Consider the following 22,244-nt stretch of genomic DNA (forward strand, 5'->3'; position numbering starts at 1 on the left):
ACCATGTGATATTTCAGTTTTTCTTTTTTAATAAATTTGCAAAAATTTCTACATTTCTGTTTTTTTCTGTCAAGATGGGGTGCTGAGTGTACATTAATGAGAAATAAAATGAACTTTTTTGATTTTAGCAAATGGCTGCAATGAAACAAAGAGTGAAAAATTTAAAGGGGTCTGAATACTTTCCGTACCCACTGTAGTTTGACGAGGGTCTACGGGTGAACAGCAACAGGTCTTGACATTAATTGTGGATCAGATTTAGGTCTGGATTTGGCCCCCCGAGCACTTTAACATTGGCTTTAAAACATTACATTACATTATAGTCATTTAGCAGACGCTTTTATCCAAAGCGACTTACAATTCAGATCCTATCACAGCTACGGGAGCAATTTTGGGGTTGAGTGTCTTGCTCAAGGACACATTGACATGCAACTAGCGGAGCCTGGGATCGAACCACCGATCCTCTGATTGAAGGACGGCCCTGCTCTCCACTTAGCCACAGTCGCCCAAAAAAGGCTGTCTTTCTGAAAAATGTATCGCCCAAGTAGCGCTTCCTTTGCCGACTGCAGCATATTTTCCTGTAGAGTTTCTCTGCATTTTACTGCATTTCCAGTTGTGCTGTGTGATTCCTGGTGTTTGGCTTAAATATGAAATGCAGCTTGTAGTAAGATGATCAAAACACTTGGTCTCAGGCCTTAACGCTGTGTTTCCATGTACCTCACATGAAGGGTTTATTCAGCAGAACACCTGAACTGAGGAAAGTATAATGGCTTTATAAAAAAAAAATTCTAATGAGTAGCACAACTCTCCTTTTCAGTTAATTGTTAAGTACTGTTTACAGCAGTATTCATCAAAGTGAAAGGACATTTCCTACCACTATTTCAACATTAGTCAAACTTATAATTTGCCGGTCACAGCACTATTGAGGCTGAATTTGCTGAGACTGATGGTGAATAACAACACAGTTGAAAGTGTTCCTATTTCTCTAAACACGTGGAGTTACACCAGAAAACCTTTGAGCTCATACCCATTCTAATAGAAATAAATGCATTAAAGTCAAAATACAACATTAAGTCAAAATGTAAAGCCATGGGTTGCAACTTGCACGTCATGTAGTTGAATAATGACCAGAAAGATCAGAACTGTTGGAGGTTATAAACTTATCTATAAGCCCGACCTTTCGACAGTAAAACCGTTAAAATCTATTCTCAAAAAGGATTTGTACACTGTTGACATAAGACGCCTTTACTCTGAAGGACTCCAGACCGGAAATCTAAGTTGTTGCTTCCGGAAAACGTGCCCTCAACTTCCGGTACAACGCTCAGTGGCGGGACCGCGGGTTAATGCAAACTTTTTCAAGCCACCGTCCAGCGGTGAGTGATGTACAAACCGGCGGAAACAACCGCGGAGAGGAAACGCCCACCGCCGGTGAAAGTGTTGTCCGGACAGCTGAGGACGGCGGAGAACCGGGGGACCGCGGACGGCGGGGACGGCTGTCTCATCAGGCGGGGCGGGGGTCGCTCTCTGCTGGTCTCACTGGTGTGGATGCAGGGGACCGTGCTGGAGGTCCAGTCGGAGAGGAACACCGTGATGCTGATGGACGAGACGGGGACCTTCGCTGTGCAAGGCGTCGACAACATCCCGAGAGGGAAGCCGTGTTTGGCCCAAGGTGAAGTCAATAAGCCATATGAAGACTGTTTTAGATTTAATGTTTTAAAGGTGGTATATATATTTATTTCACTTAATAAATACTTTTATACATAAATCATACATTTAAACAGCTACAGGGGCCCAGGCCACTGTATGTCAGAATCTGTGTTCTGGTAATTAGTACAGTATAGTTTAGTAGTTGGTATTAATTATTGATTAATCAAAAAAAACAGCAAATCCTCACAAATAAGAATATGACAATATTTAACTCTTTTGTCATGACTTAAACTGTTAATTGATTATCACAGTAGTTTATTTTTCTGTTAATCGACTAATCGTATATTTTCGTGTAGAGGACCTGTGTCATAAACATAGGATGTCAATAGCTTAAACAGCCATGATGTCTTAATTCTATCTGTGAAAACAGCTAAAAGGACAACTTCACTTCTCTGCTTTCCCTTTGTTCAGCCCACCTAAAACATGTTAATGGGTCTAGATACAAATACGTAAATAAAAGCTGTCCTTGTATACAGTTATGTATCCAATTTATTTCCAAAACCTTTGTTTGAGGAAATAAGTTATTTTTTAAATTCTCCATTCAGATCACATTGGACCTAGATCTGGATTTCTCTGAACTAATCGTCAACTTATTTTTTTTGTCTGCAGCCTTTTAATATATCTAGTAACTGTACATTTTAAATTACACCACCAGTCAAGAAATATTTCTAGTTTTGTAGGAGCAGCAAAATTTATATTTTAGAAGGAAAGAATATTAACACCATTTAAATATCCTTTAATATTACTAAGCCAGGAAGCTGTTAGTAAAGTCTGTTATGGCTTTAACACTGCAACTTCACAAGCTCAGAATATGAATGAAGCATTCCTCTCATTTAACATATGAATCTTGTTTTACTCATGACAAACCACTGCTAATTATGCGTAGTGTGTGTACTAAAAGTGTTCACTCAATCCATTTGACTCCTGCTTTGTTTAAATGAGCCACATCTGAGAATGGTGTGCTTGTTTCCCTTTTAACTATTGCTGTTTTTGCAGGCAAATATGTCATGGTGATGGGCGTCATCGTGGCCGCCTCCCCGGAGCCGGTGATCCGTGCCGTGAAGATGGCCAACCTCTCGGAGCTCGCCGGGCTGCACAGAAGGATGTGGAAGCTGGAGGTGGAGGAGCTGCAGCGGGTGCTGGCCTGAAAGCAGAACCACCTGCAGCTCTCATGCAGCATGGAAGTGATGCTCCACTAAAGACCGAACGCTGGATTCCACTTGATGCAACAGTGACAAAGACATGAGAAAACACTTGTTTTTGTGCGTTCTGTGGCTCCTCCTCCAGAGACGTCACAGTAAGATGTCTGTAAAAATATTAAATAAAAGGTGATTCCTACTTTTCTCTACTGAAAACTGAATTTAGATATTTATACATACTGAACCAGGATTCACAAAGATTACGATTGTTAAAAAACAAGGACGTAATAAAATCCATCTTGAGTTCTGCAAAAATAATCTGCCTGTGACATAATGATGGAATGTACAATTTTGAGGTACTTGTACTCTACTGGAGTATTTTCAGAGAACACTCTTTAGCTGCTGGCCGTCATGTGGAGAGCCATGTGGAGGCAATCCCTCAATCAGAATTTTTAATTTAGCATTATAAGGTTTTCAATACCCGACTCTTACTTGAAATGGAATATGTCTACAGTGCGTTATTATGATTTCGTGGAACATCTGAACACTTCTTCCCACCAGTGGATCCACGTGTGACGAATAAAACACGCAGCAGTTAAAACGGTTTATAAAAAGAAGCTTTATTTGGAGTGGTGTCCATTACACTGGTATATTAATAGATAAATGGAAATGACCTATGAAGGATTAAAATAAGAGAATGTCAACTGAACTCTCAATTTAAGTATCCCATACATGAACTGTAAAGGTCGTTAACACAAACGGTTTGGGAAAAGAAATTACTTTAAGGTCAACATTTATCTGAACACGCCTCTGATGGAGGTTTACACGTGCCGCTCTCAGCCCCGTCTAGCAGACGCTCTGCTGAATGGCACATAGCAAAGCTCCGGGTGTCTTCCACTCAGTGTTTGCTGTTAACGATAACACTACTGTCGTCCAGATCAGAGTAAACCAGCCACCAGTCAGAGCGCCGGTCCTGAGCGGCCTCTTTAAAATCATGCTGCGATCAGGCTGTTTCCTCGAGGCCCTCAGGGATCACCTGACTCCACTGTTTGAATACTGCATTAGCTGCAAGTGAGCATGAATATCGTCATCGCACCATTAAATAATGTCTTTAAGCAGAAAACTGTATTTCCCAAAGTCATTGTCATTCGGTGCTATAAGATGGTCTTTTCTGGCTTTGGCTAGTTTCATCAAAAGGAACTCCCGGCGCTCCATCCACTCCTTCAGTTCCTGCTCCCCGTGAGCCAGCTTACACAACTCGTCCTCTGTGCACGTGCTTTTGAGGAACCTACGAGAACACACGGTCAAAAAGGTCAAACATCACAATCCACTGGAGTCCGACGGGGTGAGCAGAGAGACGGGGTGAGCAGAGACGTCCGGCGGTCATCTTACCTCTCACAAACTTTGAAAGTGCCCGTGGGAAACCGATACTGCCAGCAGTTCTGATCGTCCTCAGAGTTGAAGACTCTGTCTTTGTGTTTCTCTGACGTGATGTGCTGCTGCCACTGCTTCTCACTGTTGCAGTTTTTACCACACAGCCAACAGTGATTACCGGCCTGTGAAAACACACACGGAGCGGTTTCATTTACACGAATGACTGATTGCCGCCTGTTTAATCATTTCAAGTTAATCACTTGGTACATAACTACATTCTATCAAATGTTAAAACAATTTAACCATTAGACACAATCATTTAGTCAGAGTCTGTTGGTGCAGTCAAAATATTTATCTACAGAAAGAAAGCAAAACTTGGCAGCTACTGAGGATGTTTTCATAACCGACAGCGTAACAGTCAAAGATCCTCAAGATATGCTGTATAATCTAGAGCAATTATTCGACTAACTGCTCAATTTGGTTTTAGATTTTATTCAGTTTTTTATTTTTGCTGAATGGCTTATTCCTGAAAAATGTATGACCACATCTCTTGTGAACACAGAATTTAAGGTCCAGATGAAATAAATAAATGCATTTTCATCCCATTTAGATCACACATCCGGTTATATTGTGCACCCATCTAACAATACATCCAAAAATGTCTGTCTTTTATATCAAAATATGACATTTGGTACCAACCAATAATATCACAACATCAATCAATCAAACAAACTTTTAGCGATACGGGGGGTGTGTGTGTGTGGCGCGCTACATTCTAAGCCCGCCCACTTTTAGCGGTCCAATAAAATGTGACGCGTTTGATTTAAATCCCTCTTGAAACTGAACATCGCTCAAATATTGCGGTTCAGTGGGGAACACACAGTACAGAAGCTAAAGACGCTCTAACTTCTGTTTCACAGATCTGTCGATTAAATGAACCGACTGGTCGGTTGACACAATAGTGTGTGTTAATGTCCTGCCTTATAATAATTAAATACCACCGAGTGCGTTTTGAACTCACCACTTCCTCAGCGTAGTCTGTCGGCATGTGGATTTGTTTGCCGTTCTCCCTCACAGAGTTAGTGGAGGTCTCGTCCCCCCAGCCAGGCTTCTGAGACTGGAGCCACTGCTCATACAGCTGATCCATGTCTGGAACTAAACGAGGGCAAATCAAACGATTACGCTTGTGCATCACACACTGATTACACTCTACCACGCAAGAGAGAACTCACTGTTGTTCTCCTTCATGTAGGTCCACAGGTCTCGTTCTTCTAGACTGTGAGCAAACGTGCAATTCCCAATGTACTGACACTTCTTGCCAGCTGTCACATGCATGCAAATCTAAGAATGGGGGGAAAAATAATATTTGCTGACCACTGCAGTTTTAAGCAGAGACACAAAGAACGACCTCGGAGTAGTAAAATGTTCGGCACGTACCTCAAATTGAGATGGGATGGGTTTTTTGGTTGGAAGCGGTCTGACTGTTGTCCACTTTTTCCTTTCATGGGAACTTACGAGCACCACCCGCCGGTCTTTAGCCCACCTGAGACAGAAGCTGAGTCGCTCATCCATTCACCTCCGGGTCCTCAATTAATGTGCGTTCAAGACTTTGTAGTACTCACGTGTGTCTCGCCTTGGCTGAGCAATACTTCTTGTTTTTGTCAGCTTCGCTGAGTTGGCCATTTCTCCAGCACTGGCCACAAACAAACATCATCTTCAGATTGGGAGGCCCAAACCTCCTCTGTGTGTTGGACAGCTGCTGATGGAATTCAAAGGACTGGTTAAAATGGCTCCGATTAACACAAAGCACCTAAAATCTTTAGCCAAAAAACACACGCCAATCGAGTTTCAACCCACAGCGTGAATCAAGTCCAAGGAAATGATGGTTACATTTCTACAGTCGCATGAAAAAACACCACAGACAAATGTTTAGTGGAGAAAGTTGGGCTTACCTGGGCTCCCTGCAACGACGCTGTTGAATTCCAAAACTTCTTTGCCTCTTGGACAATGCTTTCATGAGTGATACCTATGTGATGCAAAAGAAGAAAAAATAAATATCGGGTAAATAATTTTATTATATTAAAGTGTTGCTAAAGGTGTACCACACCGTGCAGCCCTCGTTAAAGTATTTTAAAAAGCCTCACCGAGCTCGTGCTGCATCATCCAGACCTTCAGCTCGATGAGGCTGTGGGCGTAGAAGCAGTCGTCCTCTCTCACGCAGCCGTAGCGCACTTCATGCCGACAAAGATCCAGCTGGCAGTGAGGACTCAAGGGTCGGACTTTGGAATAACGAACCGTGTTCTCCTTCAAAATGTGGACCAGGCACCTACGAGACAAACAATGTCCACAAGCTTATAATCCTGCTCTCATTCCCTCACATGCTTTCAGATAACTATGAATGAATCAACTAAACGGTGGCTTCGGAGCTGTAAAATGCGAGCCGACGTACTTATGATCCTCAAAGTCGTGCTTCGTCACCGGATGAGAGCAGAGTGAGAGGTCGTCTTTGTTGGTTTTGCTGATTATTCGCGGTTTGTGGTCAAAGCACACCTGCAAAAAAAGAACATGCATTTGTAAAATTACAATCTGTAAAAACACGCCGATATCGCTGCCATCTCTCTGGATGGATAACCTGGAGTCTTCACACAGTGAAATGCCATCAAACATCAGTCTAAAAGTCCTTAACAACTGATCCAAGTAGCCCAGCTACTGATGAGCATCACACCAACGGGAAGCACAGCATTACAATCATCACGTTAACATTTTGTATTTAATGGAAAAGTTAAATCAGAGCTTATAAATATAAGAAACATCCGAGGAGTTTTCTCCCAGCATGCACTGCACTACCTGTATTACTAACTCTGAGTACCAGTTTTCAAACATGAAATGAAACACTCACTCCACAGAGAAACATGAATATCCCATGATGCTCCTGTAAGATCTTGGGGACAGTCAGCCGGATGTTGGAGTTGGGTCCATAGGGATCGAAGAGCAGCTCTCTGGAGATGAAACCTTTCCGCTCCAGAGTCCAAACATCAATCTCTTCCTGGCAGTATGCAAATGTGCAGTGGCCCGGGTACAGGCACTCTTTCCCAACAGCCACCTCTGAAACAACACAGCTGACATGTTAGTGCCGGCTGCCATCAACACGTGACTCGTGTGGCCAACGGCAGCAACAAAGTGACAGCAGCTGCTACAAACGCTCAGTGAACAAAGTGAATATGTATTTCTAATAAATACGAGTCGGATGAGACAGACGTGCCCAAGTAATGGTGAAAACGTTACCACGCCTAGGGAACTGACACTTTCATTATCAATCTGTAGAACAAAATAATACACTTATGATCATTGTTCCTCTGGGAAAAGAACCAGTTGGATTTGTAGGCAAAGAAAAGACAGAAAATGTTTTTAAATGGTTTAATGAAGGCAAGTGGATCCGCTTTGCAGGACTGTACAGGTTAATAAACGTTACCTTTACAAATGTAATAAGGTCCAACATATTGGGTTTTTGTCGGTCTTGGTCGGATGAGCTTCCACGTTTTGTCTGGCGAGTGTTTGATTCTGCCGAGTAAAGCGTCCTTTTTGCATTTGTGCTCTTCTGTATGAAGCGTGTAGTCTAACACTCCGGGCCCTGTGGGGCCAAAATAAAGAGACATGTTACACCAAACAGTGCTTCCCTTTCCTTAAAACACACACTAGAAACTACTCCTCACCAGTTTTGACGTAGCAGCTTGAACACGCCTGTTTGAACTCATGAGTGTCAGCTAACGGGTTCTTTGCTAACTCCACAGCAGCAGGGAGACCCTTCACCTCAGGCATTCCCACAGCCATCCCCATCGGGCTGTCATTATTGTTCAGCTGCTCAAAAAAACAAATGTGAAATGAGACCCAATAGAAGCTCGCAACAACGCCTGGACCAACAATGACTAATAGTTAATGAACAAAGATTACCTGTGGAATGAATGGACTCTGAGCATAATCTGAAAGTTTCACAGACGAGAGAAATTAAAGAAGCAGGTTAGGTATTTTTCAGCTGATATTTGTACATATTGATAGACCGGGTAACAAAGCAGCAGACCTGTTTTATAGTCGGTAATGTTGAGACTATCCAGGGAGTCCAGTTGTGGGGGGAGGGCATCAAAAGTGTCCATGCCAAAATAGGTACTTGACCCCGACTTGTGATAGAGCGGGGGCAGGGTGACGGTGCACTGCTGGGTGCTGCTGTGGAGGAACGGGTTGATGTGCGATGGCATCAGGAATGGACTCGACATGGAGCTGCCCGAGGCAATACTGGTTGGCAGAGGAAGAGGCCCCTTCATTGTGGGAATAACCTGAAGGAGAAGAGACCAAACAAAAAGTCAACACTCGTGCTCAGACGCCGACGCACCGAGAGCCCGCGGTCCCATCCGCTCACTGACCATGGCTGATTCTGGGCCGGCTTGGTCCAGGAGATCGTCGAGGTCGTCCCCGATGATGTCTGCGTCGAAATCTTGACTGGTTTCGAGCATCGAGCAAGGCTTACTGGTTCTGCACCCGTTGACGAACGAGGAAACGGGAAGAGGGACCGAATTGGACACGGGCAGGGACACGGACTCGAAGCCCGGCGGCTCGGACAGGGTGACGGATGACATGATGTTGTTGGGAGGAAGTTCATCCGCTAGTGCTTCATTTAGAGGCGGCAGCACCGCCGGCGGAGCTTGGATTGGCGCCAAAACACTGCTTTCCTGGGTCAGCCGAGGCACTTCTAAACACGTCAGGGGAGAACGGGGGGGGGTGGACTTTCATCCTTTCTCCGTTTAAGTAACAAATCAAAGCTTCAATACAATACTTACCAATTTCTATATCTTCAACTGAAGCCGAGCCATGGGAAAACTGAAGGAAAGAACAGAAGACAATCCTTGAACAACGTGTTACTAGGCAGAGTAAGCAGATATGTTTTAGATCGTTGTGCTGCGTACCTTCTCACATGATGCATCTTGATAACTTGACGCTCGCAAAACATTCAAGGCGGGCTGTTAAAACGGAGATTAGTTCAATTATGGCTCCATGCATGCGCAAAAAAAGTGCCTACATTTTTTGAAAGCCATGAATTCAAATGAAATGAGTGAGATTCACATCGTTGACATTAACCAGAACATGTAGAAAGAGGAAACGGCGGGACTTCATGACACGAGCCTTCAGTGTCTCGTTGGTTTGAGATAGTTCAGACACACATACCTTACTCCTTACATAAGCTTTACGGATTTTCAATCCCAATATTTTGGCAAGGTCCTGAGTCAGGTCTGTGACACTAGAATCCTGAGGAGACAATGCAAATAACGTTTATTCAAAGCACACTCACGGCAATCACTGCCACACCCGACACACTGTATTGAAATGTTTTCATCCTCATCTACAGGGATTTGCACGCATGTAGTTTTGCATCAAGCCTGATCCATTAAAAAAGTCTTAGACTAAATGTGGCTGCTAATCAAACATAAGTTGGACGTACATCAGTGTTCCCTGAAATGTCTTCATTCAAACTAAAGGTAGCGCGCCAACAGAAACGGACGGAGTTTCAATTTGTTTATTTATTTTCTTGTGTCACATTTGCAGAGACGAAGGAGTGAATCTCCTGCACATTTGGATAAATCAACACAATACACGCAGGCGTTGCTCCTCACCTGAGGCACTGCTAGAGAGCATTTGGCAACGGCCTCGTAGGCCTCTTGATGTCTCCCCATCTCCTTCAGGGACTTTGCTTTCCTGTACAGCGCTTTGTAGTTCCCCTCGTTCAGATGGAGAGCCTTTTCACAGTCTTCTAGTGCCTGGTCGTACAGTCCCTGAGAGAGAGAGAGAGGACACCTCCCACAGTTACAACAGCTGTACTCAACCACTGTGCTGCAACACAGAACAGAGGAGCCGCTGTTTGTTTAGGAATTGACTTCACGTGTTGGGTAAGTGGAGTCGGGTGGGGGTGTGGTTTCCCTGAAGACGGCTGAGTGTTTTTTACTGCTGTGGAACGAGATTTAATGCAGAATCACACCGACAGGAGAGAAGACCCCGATGTTCCTCTGAAAGCATCGGTGTTTTCCTAATGGACGTTTTCTAAAGTGGATCCTGAGTTCAGATTTCAGATGAACAGCGTTCAAAGTGAAATATGTGGCTGGTATGTTTTTAATTGTTATTCTTGAGACCTAGTTAGAACATCTTACGGGTTCTGATTCTGGGGTCACTTGAGGGACCCACAAGCAAAAAACTTCTATCCTGTGGGGATCAGCACAAAGGTCCAGGAAACCAAAATCCGAAAGGGAAAGAAGGGATGAACAACAACCAGTGCTGCGTCGTATAGCAGGGGAAACACAAAGCTTCTATTCTTTTAGGTCACGTTTTCATTATGAAAGTGACAGAACTGCACAGAATCTTAATCACTCAAAAATAAATATACCACATTTTCAACCAGGCCTCCGCTGTTGGTTGCCGTCCTGCCACATTTGAATAAATGCTGGAGTCGAGGCTTGTAAGGTACGGCCACACTATGTCTACCTTTACATCCTGTGATGTAGGCAAAGTAGATTCAAAGTAAAACCTTGTTTCACAAGAACAACACTGAGGAGGTCTAATAAACCTGTGTGTCCTCAGGCTGCCTGACTCTGTTATTCTGTGTTTTAATGTGAGGAGCCCGAGTTTTACAGTGAAAATGTGCTCTATGTGCCTTCTTTGACTTCTCTCCACAGCTCTGAAGTAACTCCTGTATTTTCTTGGGAAGCAAACTCTGAAGTAATGCTGGTTTGAAGCTCTTTTTTTGTCCCATCATGATGCCGAGTGCTTGAAATGAAGTAAAACTAAAAGTGTGTACAAAATCCAAACATTCTGTGGATCCAGGTACATGATGTAAGGGGAGATTCTAGCACTCAGGGTGTGACTGTCTTCATACATCAACAATATGTCTATGATTATTGTCTCAATATTTGTGCCATAACTATACAGGCATCAGCACTACAGGGAGCCAATCCCAGAGAAGCTTTTTACACACTATGTGATGTGGTAGGATAGACTCAAGAGAGTGAAGGTTGATGAAGTGCAGAGAAATATGAAGAACATGCCGAGTACATGTCCCAACAAAACCACTTCATGGTTGACATTGCTTCATGGACCACAAACAGAGGAGCCTTCTAAGAGTCTGAGGACAATAGAACGGCACAAAACAGAGCTCTTCTTCTGGAACTGCAGTGACATTTAAGAACCCATTTGCTGTTGTGTTCTGACATTTTGTGAATTGTGTTGGGCGATTTGAGCGAGCAGCCCAGGCTTTGAGAAACCCTGGGCCCCCAAATACGACATTTGAGGGCGATTTTATCAGATGCAAACCTGCTAAAAAAAGGTAAAATGTGTGGTCGAGACAAAGGAAAGTGATTGGGACTGAAAAGAGGCTCAAGCGTGACGGTCGCCTACTCACCGGAACTATGTTCAGGTAGGCGGCCGCTCGGTTTGCATACAGCTTCTCCAGTAAACTGGTTGGAACACAGATTTCTTCCGAGTCAGCATACTCTGCTATACTCAAGGCCTCGGTGTACATCTCGATAGATTTTGTCCATTCGCCTTCTTTAAACACGTCGTTTCCTTCCCCAAAAAGATTCCACACGAGATCCTTAATGAACACCTGCAGACAGGAAGAGAAGCAATCAGTGCTAGAGAAACAGCTGGTTGGTGTTTTCATTCAGACACAGAGAATGGGACTCACTCAGCATCCCTTAAATCGCTTTAGCTCAATACAACACGAGTGCCGATACGAGATGGAAGCTGGAAGAAGCCCACGTGAAAATGTGCACCGCTCACCTCATACTGCTCTTGACTTCCAGGAAAAGGAAGGGTTGACCTGAAAGAGAGAGGAAGTTCACGTTACAAACCTTTAAAGTGTCAAAAAGAACAAAGAATGAGAGGTCACAATTTGGATTAGAGCTCATTTGCAATGAGAGCACAATAAGTCTCATTCAGGTCAGAAGGACTGCAGCTAACATTAACATCTTCTTCTATCAAAATAAATTGAGTGGAAAAGCTCAATTTTCAATGTATTTATTAATTGACAATAAGTTCATTGTAGTTTGTGCCTCATCAGTTTATTGATATTGAATATTCTGATCTGCATCGTCATTAAAATGTGTGTGTGTGTGTGTGTGTGTGTGTGTGGGGGGAGGGGGGGAAGGGTCAGTGGTTTGACAGGTTGCTGTGTGCGCAGGTGCTGACTTCATTGAAAGTCAACAAAAGTATTATTCCTTAAACAACCTTTCACTTTCAATATAAAATCTTCAACTCATGATTAAAAAAAGATTTTTTGCATTGAAAATATGCCAGCTAATATTTATGTGGTTGCTAAAAACAGGGAATATTAAGCTGTAATTAAAAACAAACAGGGAAAAGACATTCCTACGGATCGTCATGATTCAGTTAAAAAGGTAAAATAATACACAAAGTAAAGTTACTGTCTAGACTATGAATCATTCGGTGCATTGCGGAACTGGGCGGAGGATTTGTCTCACTGGAAAACAACAAATTAATCAAAAGGTTGCACCATTAAATGCCATGATGGCAAACCTTGCACTAACCACCGCAACGTTGTTTTGTTTGGCTGTCTCGAGCTCGGCTGCTGCCATTTAAAAGCAGTCTTTCCTCGTTTGTCGACTCGGCGGGCCAGTTTAATAGAGATCCTCGGTCATTACATTTTTTTATCAGTTCAACTTTACACATGATGACATCAGGGAAGTTTCAGCTTGACTGTACAGCAGTGGTCTAAGTATCACTTTGGTTTTACAAATGAAAGGCAGATCGGATGAAAGGCAACACTGCGCTGTCTGGCATGGCGCTAGAAAACAATATGTGGACACACCGCTGGACGGACGCATGAACACAGAGCTCAGATCAGATCAGTGGAATATCCCACATTAAAAACAAATGTAACGGAGAGCCAGACAGTCATCAGCCGCCCTGCTGACAGCCAGCTGATCTGAACAACAAAGCGCGATGCGAGGCTGACAAATCATTCCGAGCATCAGGTCGTCTAGAGAGGAACCCATGCTGGTCAATAAAAAGTCTTCATCTACTGAGCTTGTGCAACATCTCCAAGATAGGACAAGAAAGACTGGTGAGGACGAGTCATTACACCTCACACACGTTGGCTTCCTTAAACAAGCATCTCAGCCGTGACTTACTGGATGAACTGCAGGCCTTTCTGGATCTCCTGCCAGCGACTCCTTCTGTCCTGACACGCTTCGGACATGTTTGTATTAATATACACTCCTCTGTCAGCACCTGGAAGTATGATACACACAGTATTTAAACAACGGGTAGAAGAAGAAAAAACAATGACAGCATAGAAGCACTCATTAGTCGTCATCAGCATCAGGCTGTCCGACAGTTTCAGTTCACACACCATTATATTACTGAAAGGCTTCTTGCCTTCAACGTTCATAGCTTCCGCATTTAGTAATGACGACACACGTGTAGTTCCGGTAGTTGAACTACACATTTCTCACCAGATTGTGAGCAGATAACGTTAACGTAACATCCTCGTATAATAAACACTAGAATAAAAGTACATATCCGTAGCTGCGGACGATAAATGGCGCACTTGTTGGGCCAGGTTAACTGTTTAAAACGTAGCATCTGGAAGCTGGAGGTCCATTATCGGACATCATTGTGATTGCACTGATTCATTCTTCGGCTTTTTGGAGTTTATGTTCAAGCAAATGTTTAGTGTTTCACACGATACGAATAATAAACACGTATTGGAGCATATAACGTGAGATTTCTTGTCAGACATTAACTGTGATTAAATGTCAACCCGGTACCGTCACAGTTCATGTTCAATAATCCATTACGGTTTGGTTTTCGATCTCTTCAAAAACTACTTTCTAAACAACACAGGATCTGGGTTAAAGGAAGAGGGTGATGATATAAGCTTTTTTCTTATATACAGTCTGTGGTTTTAAGTCCTGTTTTGGTCAGCAAAGCAAACAAATAACTTTGTTCTAAGGACATTAATATATATAGAAGCTTTCACCGATTAACAGGCTACGTCATCTGACTGTGTGAAGGAAACATCCTTTAAGTCAACTTTTAGGGAGAGGGGAAGCTCCTCGGACAGGGAGGTGTCCGATAATGGACCCATCGCATTTAGCGCACGTGTGTGTTTTACCCGCGGCCGGGGGAACCGCTGAGAGTAGACTTCTAGTTAGCAGTCATCATTTGCTAGCAACGGGTTAGCAATACGTTGCTCACATTAGTTTTAACAGCCGGAAACATCTTAACCGTTGAAACGCAACAGTGCTCTCCGGTGCTGGGAACACACCGGCCTAACCGAGCTACGTGACGTTACCCGACCAAGTTTCTAGGAAGTACTCTGAACCTAACAAAGCGTCGGCATGTCAAGTTAAACTAGTTCACCAACGCAAACAATAGCACTTGACGTTTAGCTCCCGCCTGAGAGCTGGTAAATACCACATCAATTATCCAGCAATGGCCGCTAAACATACTTACATGAATGGATCTTTGTTCCCAAACGACCCTTACGTCGGTTATCCAAAAGGAGGGGAAATGATTTCTCGTTTTAGCTCAAATAACTTAGCTAGATGCGCTGTATCGCTGAAGGCCGCCCGTTGCTTCTTCTTCTTCTTTGATTCAATGTAGAGCGAACACCGACTCCAGCGGTGTGCTGCCCTCTACAGGCGGTGGACGGACACGACAGCGTCCCCACGCTGAAAGTGACCTCGCCAAGCATGAAACCAACACGTCTCTATTAGTAATCATAACAATACAGACTATTTGATATATATACAGCACAAACGCATGCATTTCTTATATATTTATGTTGTTTATTTGTAACATAGCTGTGGTTTACTTTAATTTGCCGTATGTGCTAATGAGGATAATTCCCTTGAGGGTGATATGATTGGCATCCGTTTGGATGTGTGGATCTAATGTCTTTATTATGAGCCACACTATGTGCATTACGTGTATCTTTCAGTGAGTGAGTATGCATGTATAATGACTTTCTTCAGGCAAACAACAGAGAACTGCCACATCAAGGAAATGGAGCTGAAAGTGACGCCTTCACTGAATATAAACATTTTCTTTTACTAAGAAGCACATTGCTGCAACAGAGGTTGACCATCATGTGACAAAAAGTCAGCATTATTTCTAAAATAAATGTATAGTGCCATATTTTAGGAATTAATGAATTGTACAAGATTTCCCCCCTTTCTTCGTGCGTTTGCCAATATATTAATATGGTAACCTTGTAGATCCACACTGGGGGCTCCATCGTAATTCAAAAAATGATCAAATCCTTTAGGCCCTTTGCTAATATATACACTAAGACACCCTGTTTCCATCTCTTCAACCAAATCTACAAAGCCAGTCACAGTTCAGACTGTTAAGCCTGAAGCAATGAAAACTGCTCTCACCCTCAACTGTCCTTTCTGCAAATCTTTTTTTGAAAGTTTCTGATTTTTGAATTGATCAACACATTAAGCCTCTCGGATCCCGTGTTCTGGTAAATGTGGAACTTTGCTTCACAAAGTAAAAGCTCGGGACAAGTACTGAGCTTCAGTTCCAGCTTCAAGGAAAATAAAAGAAATGTTCTTGTTCTCAGTTTAAAACTTAATCCTTTAGTTTCCAGGTTCAAATTAGTGTTGGAGAGCAACCTTGAAAGCATATTAGTTCAAAAGATACCTAAATAGGTTGAATGTGAAACCAGGTGGATCCCATTTTTAAGGATGTACTGTAATCTAATACAGCTGGACTCTAGTAACACAATAATGCAACACATTTAAAGGAAGCAGACATGTCAAACTGTACGCTGATAAAGGAATTAGTTTCAGTAAAAAGTTCATACATTGTAGATAATGCTGTACATTAAATGAATGCTCATTTAATTTGCACATTTGTGAAGCATAAAAACAGAGGGACAAAACACAGTAATAAAGTGAAGTAATAAAATATGTAGATATAAGGATTGTATATTACAATAGTGTTATAATACTAAACCAGTATTAGGAATAAGATCCGTCTTTCAACCCCACTCTTATTTCTGAAATCAGTCCGGTTTTCTCTTCTTTCTTCCTCCATAACTTATCTGATCATGTTTCATTTTGTCATGTAGAAATTATGAGTTTGCACGTTGTATAATTAGATCTATAATTAGATCCATAGATCTGTGTGAGGAGAAATACAGCCTAAAGTCCCCCCCCCCCCACACACACACACACAAGTCCATTAAGTTTCTTAACTCACTAATCCTCTGGATGGTTCTCAGGCTGAAGCTTGTCCAGTGTTTTTCATTTAATCTGAAAAATCTCATCATCTCTCGTTCAGGTATAGGATTTCAACCTCGACCTTCTGGCAGGCTAATGTCAAGAAAACAAGTATATGAAACAGCGTAAATTGTCTGGGATTTTGCTCTCGTCCTGGTTCGTTGCACATTTGTAGCTCAGTCAGGCTTCCCAGGCAGGTGTTCCGCTCGATACGATCTAAACATTCACCGGATGTTTTGTGGCGATGGATAGGTTGAGCTGAAAATAATCAGATATACAGGGATGGAGGGATGTGTCTCCTCTCATGAAGAGCAGTCACCCTGGCAGCTACAATAACTTCCAGGAGGAGGCGCTTATCTCACATTGTGCAGGAGCATCGCTGAGGAACTGAATCACAAAACACTATGACTTATATGTCCCCTGTTATCAAAACCCAATGCGTGTGCCTTTTATGATTGAGCTGCCCTGATATTACTGCCAGCTGCTCCCACATTATGAATGACAATGGAGTCCAGAGCTGAAAATACACTTTCAGAAAACATAATAAAAAGATGAAACCCAAAGATATGACACGATTCATGCCATTTTCAGATCAGCTCTGCAATTTGTCAAATAAACAATCTCAGCTGTTAAACTCAAACACTTGAAGTGCTGCTCAGTAAATCACACTGACAATAATGATAGCTACAGTTTGCTTTAAGGAAAGAAGGTCTTTTCTATTCACCCGCTGACATGTTTATTTACAAGGTGGATGGAGTCTTTATGATTATGGAGGGGAAACTATATTATCAAAGTGTAAGTGCCATAATCTGGAAGGTGCATTTGTTGTGAGGAAGTGGAACCACACATCGTGCTGCTTACAGAAACTAAAAACGTGCTGCGTCAGCAACAATTAGCCTTGAAGCTCATTGAAATCTGTGCCTCAACTCAACACAGCGTCTTCTATACTCTAAGTTTTGTTTGATTTCTAATATCTTCTCTGTACCCAATTTACACAGATGACACTTAGAAAGCTCAAAATGACTTGCGTTTTATGTGTAAACAAATAAATAAACACATTAAGTGATCATCCAGAGTGACTCCGGTCTGTTAAATGTATGTTTGATTTGTTTTGTGTCTCCCTGCAGTTGAGTCACACATAGTTCAGGAAGAGAATCTTTTTTTTGTGAATATTTTGATTGGTGCAACATCCCAGAATGCAGTCTTTTTTAGAGACAAAACATATTTAGAAAAGAAATAACAATGTCTTAAATAATGGAAAGATTTGTTTTAATTGCTATCTATCTATCTATCTATCTATCTATCTATCTATCTATCTATCTATCTATCTATCTATCTATCTATCTATCTATCTATTGTTGTGGAAAATATTCCTATACCCGCTTTGCGTGAGTCTTTTAATGCTGAAATACATAATACCAAAAACCAGGTTGTCTTTTCAGTATTTATTCTCTGCGCAGAGAAGGTTCAATCATCACAACAGAATGCGTACAGTCTCAGTGAGGAAGAACCAAGAAAAAAGTGAACAAGCTTTCTTTATGAAGAATGAGCAAAGGTGGGGGCCGATGGCCAAGGTTACACACATTTCAGTCTCAGACTGATGGGAACAACATTCAAAAACAAACGGTCAGCAACCAAAACAAGCGGCCCAAAGGCCTTGGCGCTGGAACATTCTCATACAACACAGTTAGTTATCTTTGTGAACAGAGAGGGAGAACTCTTCTTCTGCACAACAGAGACACGGTGAAGTTCAACAAAGTTCAGAGCAAAGTTACTTATGAATACAATATACCGAGTAGAAATATATACTAAGTAGGTAGAAATATATACTACGTAAAAAATGACCATTACAATTACATTTATATATTTGTTTTTCATATATGTGTGTACAGAAAAGTAAAAATGTCATCTGGTACACAACATTAGCAGCCTGAAGCCTGGAGATAAACACACAAGCACTGGTCCCACACTGCTGAGTGAGCAGTACCATCCTGCAGGATGTGTCCTCTAGGGGGCGTACCGTTTGACATGCACTGGATTAGCCTAGGGCCAATGGTGATGGTCAGGACTCAGGAGATTATTCAAACAGCATCTAAAAAAAGCTCTCCACCCAATGCTACACTCACTGAGTGTACGTAAACACTTGGTGTGGAGTTCAGCCGCCTGTTGCCTGCCATGGCTGCGTTTTGCCGGATACTTCTCCTGTTATCTGGTAAGGGGATTTTTTTCACTTCATAGTGGAGCTCCAAGTAGAAGTAGTGAAGAAAGTCATTTTAAGGACTCAGAGGGAGTGCAACAAGGGAACAGGAAGAGACACTACTGGTGTTTGCAGAGTGAGTCAGTGAAAGTGTTATTCTAAAGCAGCAAGTGCAAACAAACTCAATCAGCTTTGCTGCACAATTTTTCTACTTTTCACTTTTCTACTTCATTTCAAGTCTGAACCTGGCTTTCTGGTGGAGGTGTGAGATGTGAGTGTAAAGTCAATTCTCAGAGTCCTACTTAATAGTATACCGAGGCTCTGTGCAGAAACAGGCATGTGAAGAAACAGACTGGAAGTGGAACTACATACACTCAGTTGTCAGTTTATTAAGAACAGTTAAATCTAATGCATAATGGTCCAATAAATCCTACCTGGTTATTACAATGCTTTTGTTGAGGTACACTCATTGATATAAATGGAGTGGGCAAAACAATAGAAACACGTCTATAGCGCAATACAGTTAAACAAACTGCATCCTCCAAAAAGATGATAATGTTGAATCAACCCATCTCAATGAAAACTGAATGTTACAACCATGACGGTAGGATTTCTGTTGTATCAGACTGCATTGGTTTCAGCTATGTGTACCTAATAAACTGGCAAGCTTCAGTGTATATGTGGACAAAAGAAAAGGAACACTTAACAATCTAACGCAAGACAATTCTGTTTAATTGTGTCAAAGAGACAGCAGCACCTATTATTGTGTCCACCCCTGAATATGACACCATATATCACATAATGCCACATAATCAGTCGGATAGATCTTCACTAAACATTGTGGATGGGTGTGCACAACCTGAGACTTGTTTACAAGACAAGAGATGAGTTTGTTCCTCCTCTTCCATTCTTCATTTCCCCTCGCAGTGGCTGCGGCCTCTGTGGCGACACGCAGGTCCCAGCGGACCAAAAGAGGGTTACTGGAGTTGGCAGGAGCCATCAAATGCAGCACAGGGAGATCTGCCTTGGCTTACATGATGTACGGATGCTACTGTGGTCTGGGTGGTCAGGGCTGGCCTAGAGACAGGGCCGACTGGTGAGGATACCGGCTTTAATCACACTCTTCTCAAGAAAGTACAACACTGTCAGGGCCTTTTCTTTTCAAGAATATCTGGATGACATTGTGAGCCAAAATGTACACACTTAGCTGACACTATATACGGCCCACCTATACATTACGTGACGCCAAAGATATAATTCAGTGTGCCATGGTGATGTTTAGCCCTCCACTCCACATGCACACACATTATTCCCTCCTCTCAGTCTCGCCTCCTCCTTCCCGCTTGTGTACACACAGTTTCCGTTTCTGAATGAGTCGAGTGAACCACAAATGCTGTGCGATGGGATAGAAGGAGGGAATGATGTCCAAATTCAGCTCCCTCACGTGCTCCAATGGGTACCTCAAAATAGTTCCACAAATTCCACACCCAAATCCTAATTGCCGTCTCCTTCTTTTTCCTCCTTCTTCCGCAAGACACCGAACCCCCTCAAGCCAGTTAACGTCTAACTATCTGTTGTGAAAACCTCTGCCCTGCTTTTAAGAAGGCCGCGGTGGGACTCAAACCACAGCGCTGTGATTACCCACCTATTGCTTTCTTGACCCTGCCTTGTCTAGAGTTCAGCCTTTCAAAATAAAACATTTATCCTGCTGTGAATCTCTCTGTATGTAGGTGTTGCCACAGACATGATTGCTGTTATGGAGATGCAGAACGTCTTGGCTGCCATACCAAAACAGCCCAGTACCAGTGGACGTGTGAGGACAAGAAAGCTGAGTGTGGTAATGGATTTTTAGTGCTTAGACATTGGATGGATTACTAAATAGGCCTACCGGACTCAGGCCCTGGGGCCCGAAGTGTCCTGGCCTTCACCTGCAAAATGTCAATGAAAGAGACACATAGCGACCAGGAAAAATTCAAAATGCCCACTAAAAATGAAACATAAAAAGACAACAAAGAGACACAAATTGCCACAAAGAGAACCCAAGGAGATGCAAAACAGCTGTAAAGAAACACAAAGAGACCACAAAGAGATTTAAAATGACTGTAAAACACAAAATGACCACAAAGGGACACAAAATAATTACAGAAAGATGCAAAATGACCACGAGACAGAAAACTAACAAAAATAACCTAAAAAATGATAAAGTCTGTGTGTCTTGCTTCTATCTAGGAGAGGGGATGGGGCCTGCCAGTGTATGTAGGCATGAGATTTTGTTATTTTGAAAGTAAGACAGCTGCTGCTTTCTTATTTTTAGTGGTTGCACGCTTAGATATGATGCTTTGTGTACCATGCAACACACCATTACGGGTAAACCGGAAAGTGAGACACAGATCAGACAGTGTGTGATCTACAAATATCCATGGAAACAGTAAACAGGCAGTTAATTAGAGGGGAAAGACATCTTTCAGGGTATTTTAAGCCCCCATAAACCACGGTAATTTCTCTGCATAAATAGCAACAGACTTAATGGGGTTTATGTATTTAAGTACCAAAATAGTGGGTCGCTTATGATATTCTTTAAATAAATCAACGTAAAATAAATTCAGAATAACCACAATTACGTCTCAGTAGCCAGATGTCTTTCCAGAGAAACTGCAGCAAATTAACCATTCGGGGGCAAAATGAATAAAGCATGGGCTTGTTTGTAAGACGAACAGTCAAGACTTTGCAAGCGTTAGAACAAGTATTCACAACAAATTACACGATGCTAATGAGAGCACCACCATCCTCTTGTCCCTGAAAGAAGATCTTTCTGTTTTTCGTTGCAGAGGATTTGAAGGACAAATGTGAAAATCTGCTGTGCAAGTGTGACAGAGACGCCGCCAAGTGTTTGAGAAAAGCACCTTTCATCCAGAAGTTTGCCCTTTGGCCAGATTTCCTCTGCGGTTACGAGCACCCAATGTGTAATATTTACTGACACAATCAATGCATGTCCTGTGTGCCTATTGTAAATATAGCATGTCACAGTAATAATGGTAGTGGCATAGTTATTTGACTTCTATTGTGATTTTTTTTTTTTACTGTCATCAGGCTCTTTTCATTAAATGGTGAAAGAATATAATGAGTTGTGTTTTTGCAGACACCTTTATATTGATTATGTTGTTCTAATAAAAGACAAAAGGAACACTGTTGACAGACACACTGTGTGTACTTCCTGGAATGTGATAAGGATAACAATCACACAATGGAAAGGTAACTTGAGCGTTCAGTCGAAACTCAGTCCAAAGGTGAAATGTTAATCAGCGAGGGAAAGATCAGATAGCCGCCCTCACAACAGTGCTTTATTTGTATAAAAACTATGCAGCAGACAGGGCAACGCCTGTCTTATAACTCTTAAGTTGACTTGGGGTTTGTTTGACTAAACATTTTTTCATTTATTTTTATCTTGTGCGCTAATAGGAAAACCAAGGTTTTCCTGCTTTTGTATTTTAAAGCCTGCTGTGACACTTTCTTTCCATTTTCCCAGAAACCCATGAGGGA

The 22,244-nt window shown here is 42.3% G+C and overlaps 3 protein-coding genes across 4 annotated transcripts; 2 read left to right on the forward strand and 1 right to left on the reverse strand.

Annotated features, from left to right (window-relative positions):
- The first annotated feature begins 1,374 nt into the window (after positions 1-1,374).
- Positions 1,375-3,050, forward strand: rmi2 (RecQ mediated genome instability 2). Its single transcript, XM_031862319.1, has 2 exons — positions 1,375-1,666; positions 2,701-3,050. The coding sequence occupies exons 1-2, from the start codon at positions 1,378-1,380 to the stop codon at positions 2,850-2,852; spliced, it is 441 nt and encodes a 146-aa protein (XP_031718179.1). The 5' UTR covers positions 1,375-1,377; the 3' UTR covers positions 2,853-3,050.
- Positions 3,051-3,438: 388 nt separating this feature from the next.
- On the reverse strand, positions 3,439-14,858 carry zc3h7a (zinc finger CCCH-type containing 7A). Of its 2 annotated transcripts, none has more exons than XM_031862318.1 (23): positions 14,733-14,858; positions 13,406-13,505; positions 12,036-12,075; positions 11,656-11,859; positions 9,881-10,039; positions 9,435-9,515; positions 9,176-9,229; positions 9,050-9,089; positions 8,636-8,961; positions 8,296-8,548; positions 8,169-8,197; positions 7,931-8,075; positions 7,690-7,848; positions 7,117-7,322; positions 6,667-6,767; positions 6,362-6,543; positions 6,170-6,243; positions 5,840-5,973; positions 5,655-5,760; positions 5,450-5,558; positions 5,239-5,372; positions 4,236-4,399; positions 3,439-4,131 (listed from the first exon to the last, which is right to left on the reverse strand). In XM_031862318.1, exons 2-23 carry the CDS (start codon positions 13,471-13,473, stop codon positions 3,942-3,944), a joined length of 2,958 nt encoding a protein of 985 aa, XP_031718178.1. In that variant the 5' UTR covers positions 13,474-13,505; positions 14,733-14,858; the 3' UTR covers positions 3,439-3,941. The 2 variants fall into 2 exon arrangements, with proteins under 2 accessions (XP_031718178.1, XP_031718177.1); XM_031862317.1 differs by having other exon boundaries at positions 5,840-5,976.
- Positions 14,859-18,592: 3,734 nt separating this feature from the next.
- Positions 18,593-22,012, forward strand: pla2g10 (phospholipase A2 group X). Its single transcript, XM_031862301.1, has 4 exons — positions 18,593-18,719; positions 19,632-19,800; positions 20,435-20,541; positions 21,533-22,012. The coding sequence occupies exons 1-4, from the start codon at positions 18,683-18,685 to the stop codon at positions 21,679-21,681; spliced, it is 462 nt and encodes a 153-aa protein (XP_031718161.1). The 5' UTR covers positions 18,593-18,682; the 3' UTR covers positions 21,682-22,012.
- The last annotated feature ends 232 nt before the right edge of the window (positions 22,013-22,244 follow it).

Source organism: Anarrhichthys ocellatus, unplaced genomic scaffold, assembly GCF_004355925.1.
Source record: "Anarrhichthys ocellatus isolate YVR2014 unplaced genomic scaffold, GSC_Weel_1.0 scaffold26, whole genome shotgun sequence".
NCBI lineage: Eukaryota > Metazoa > Chordata > Actinopteri > Perciformes > Anarhichadidae > Anarrhichthys > Anarrhichthys ocellatus.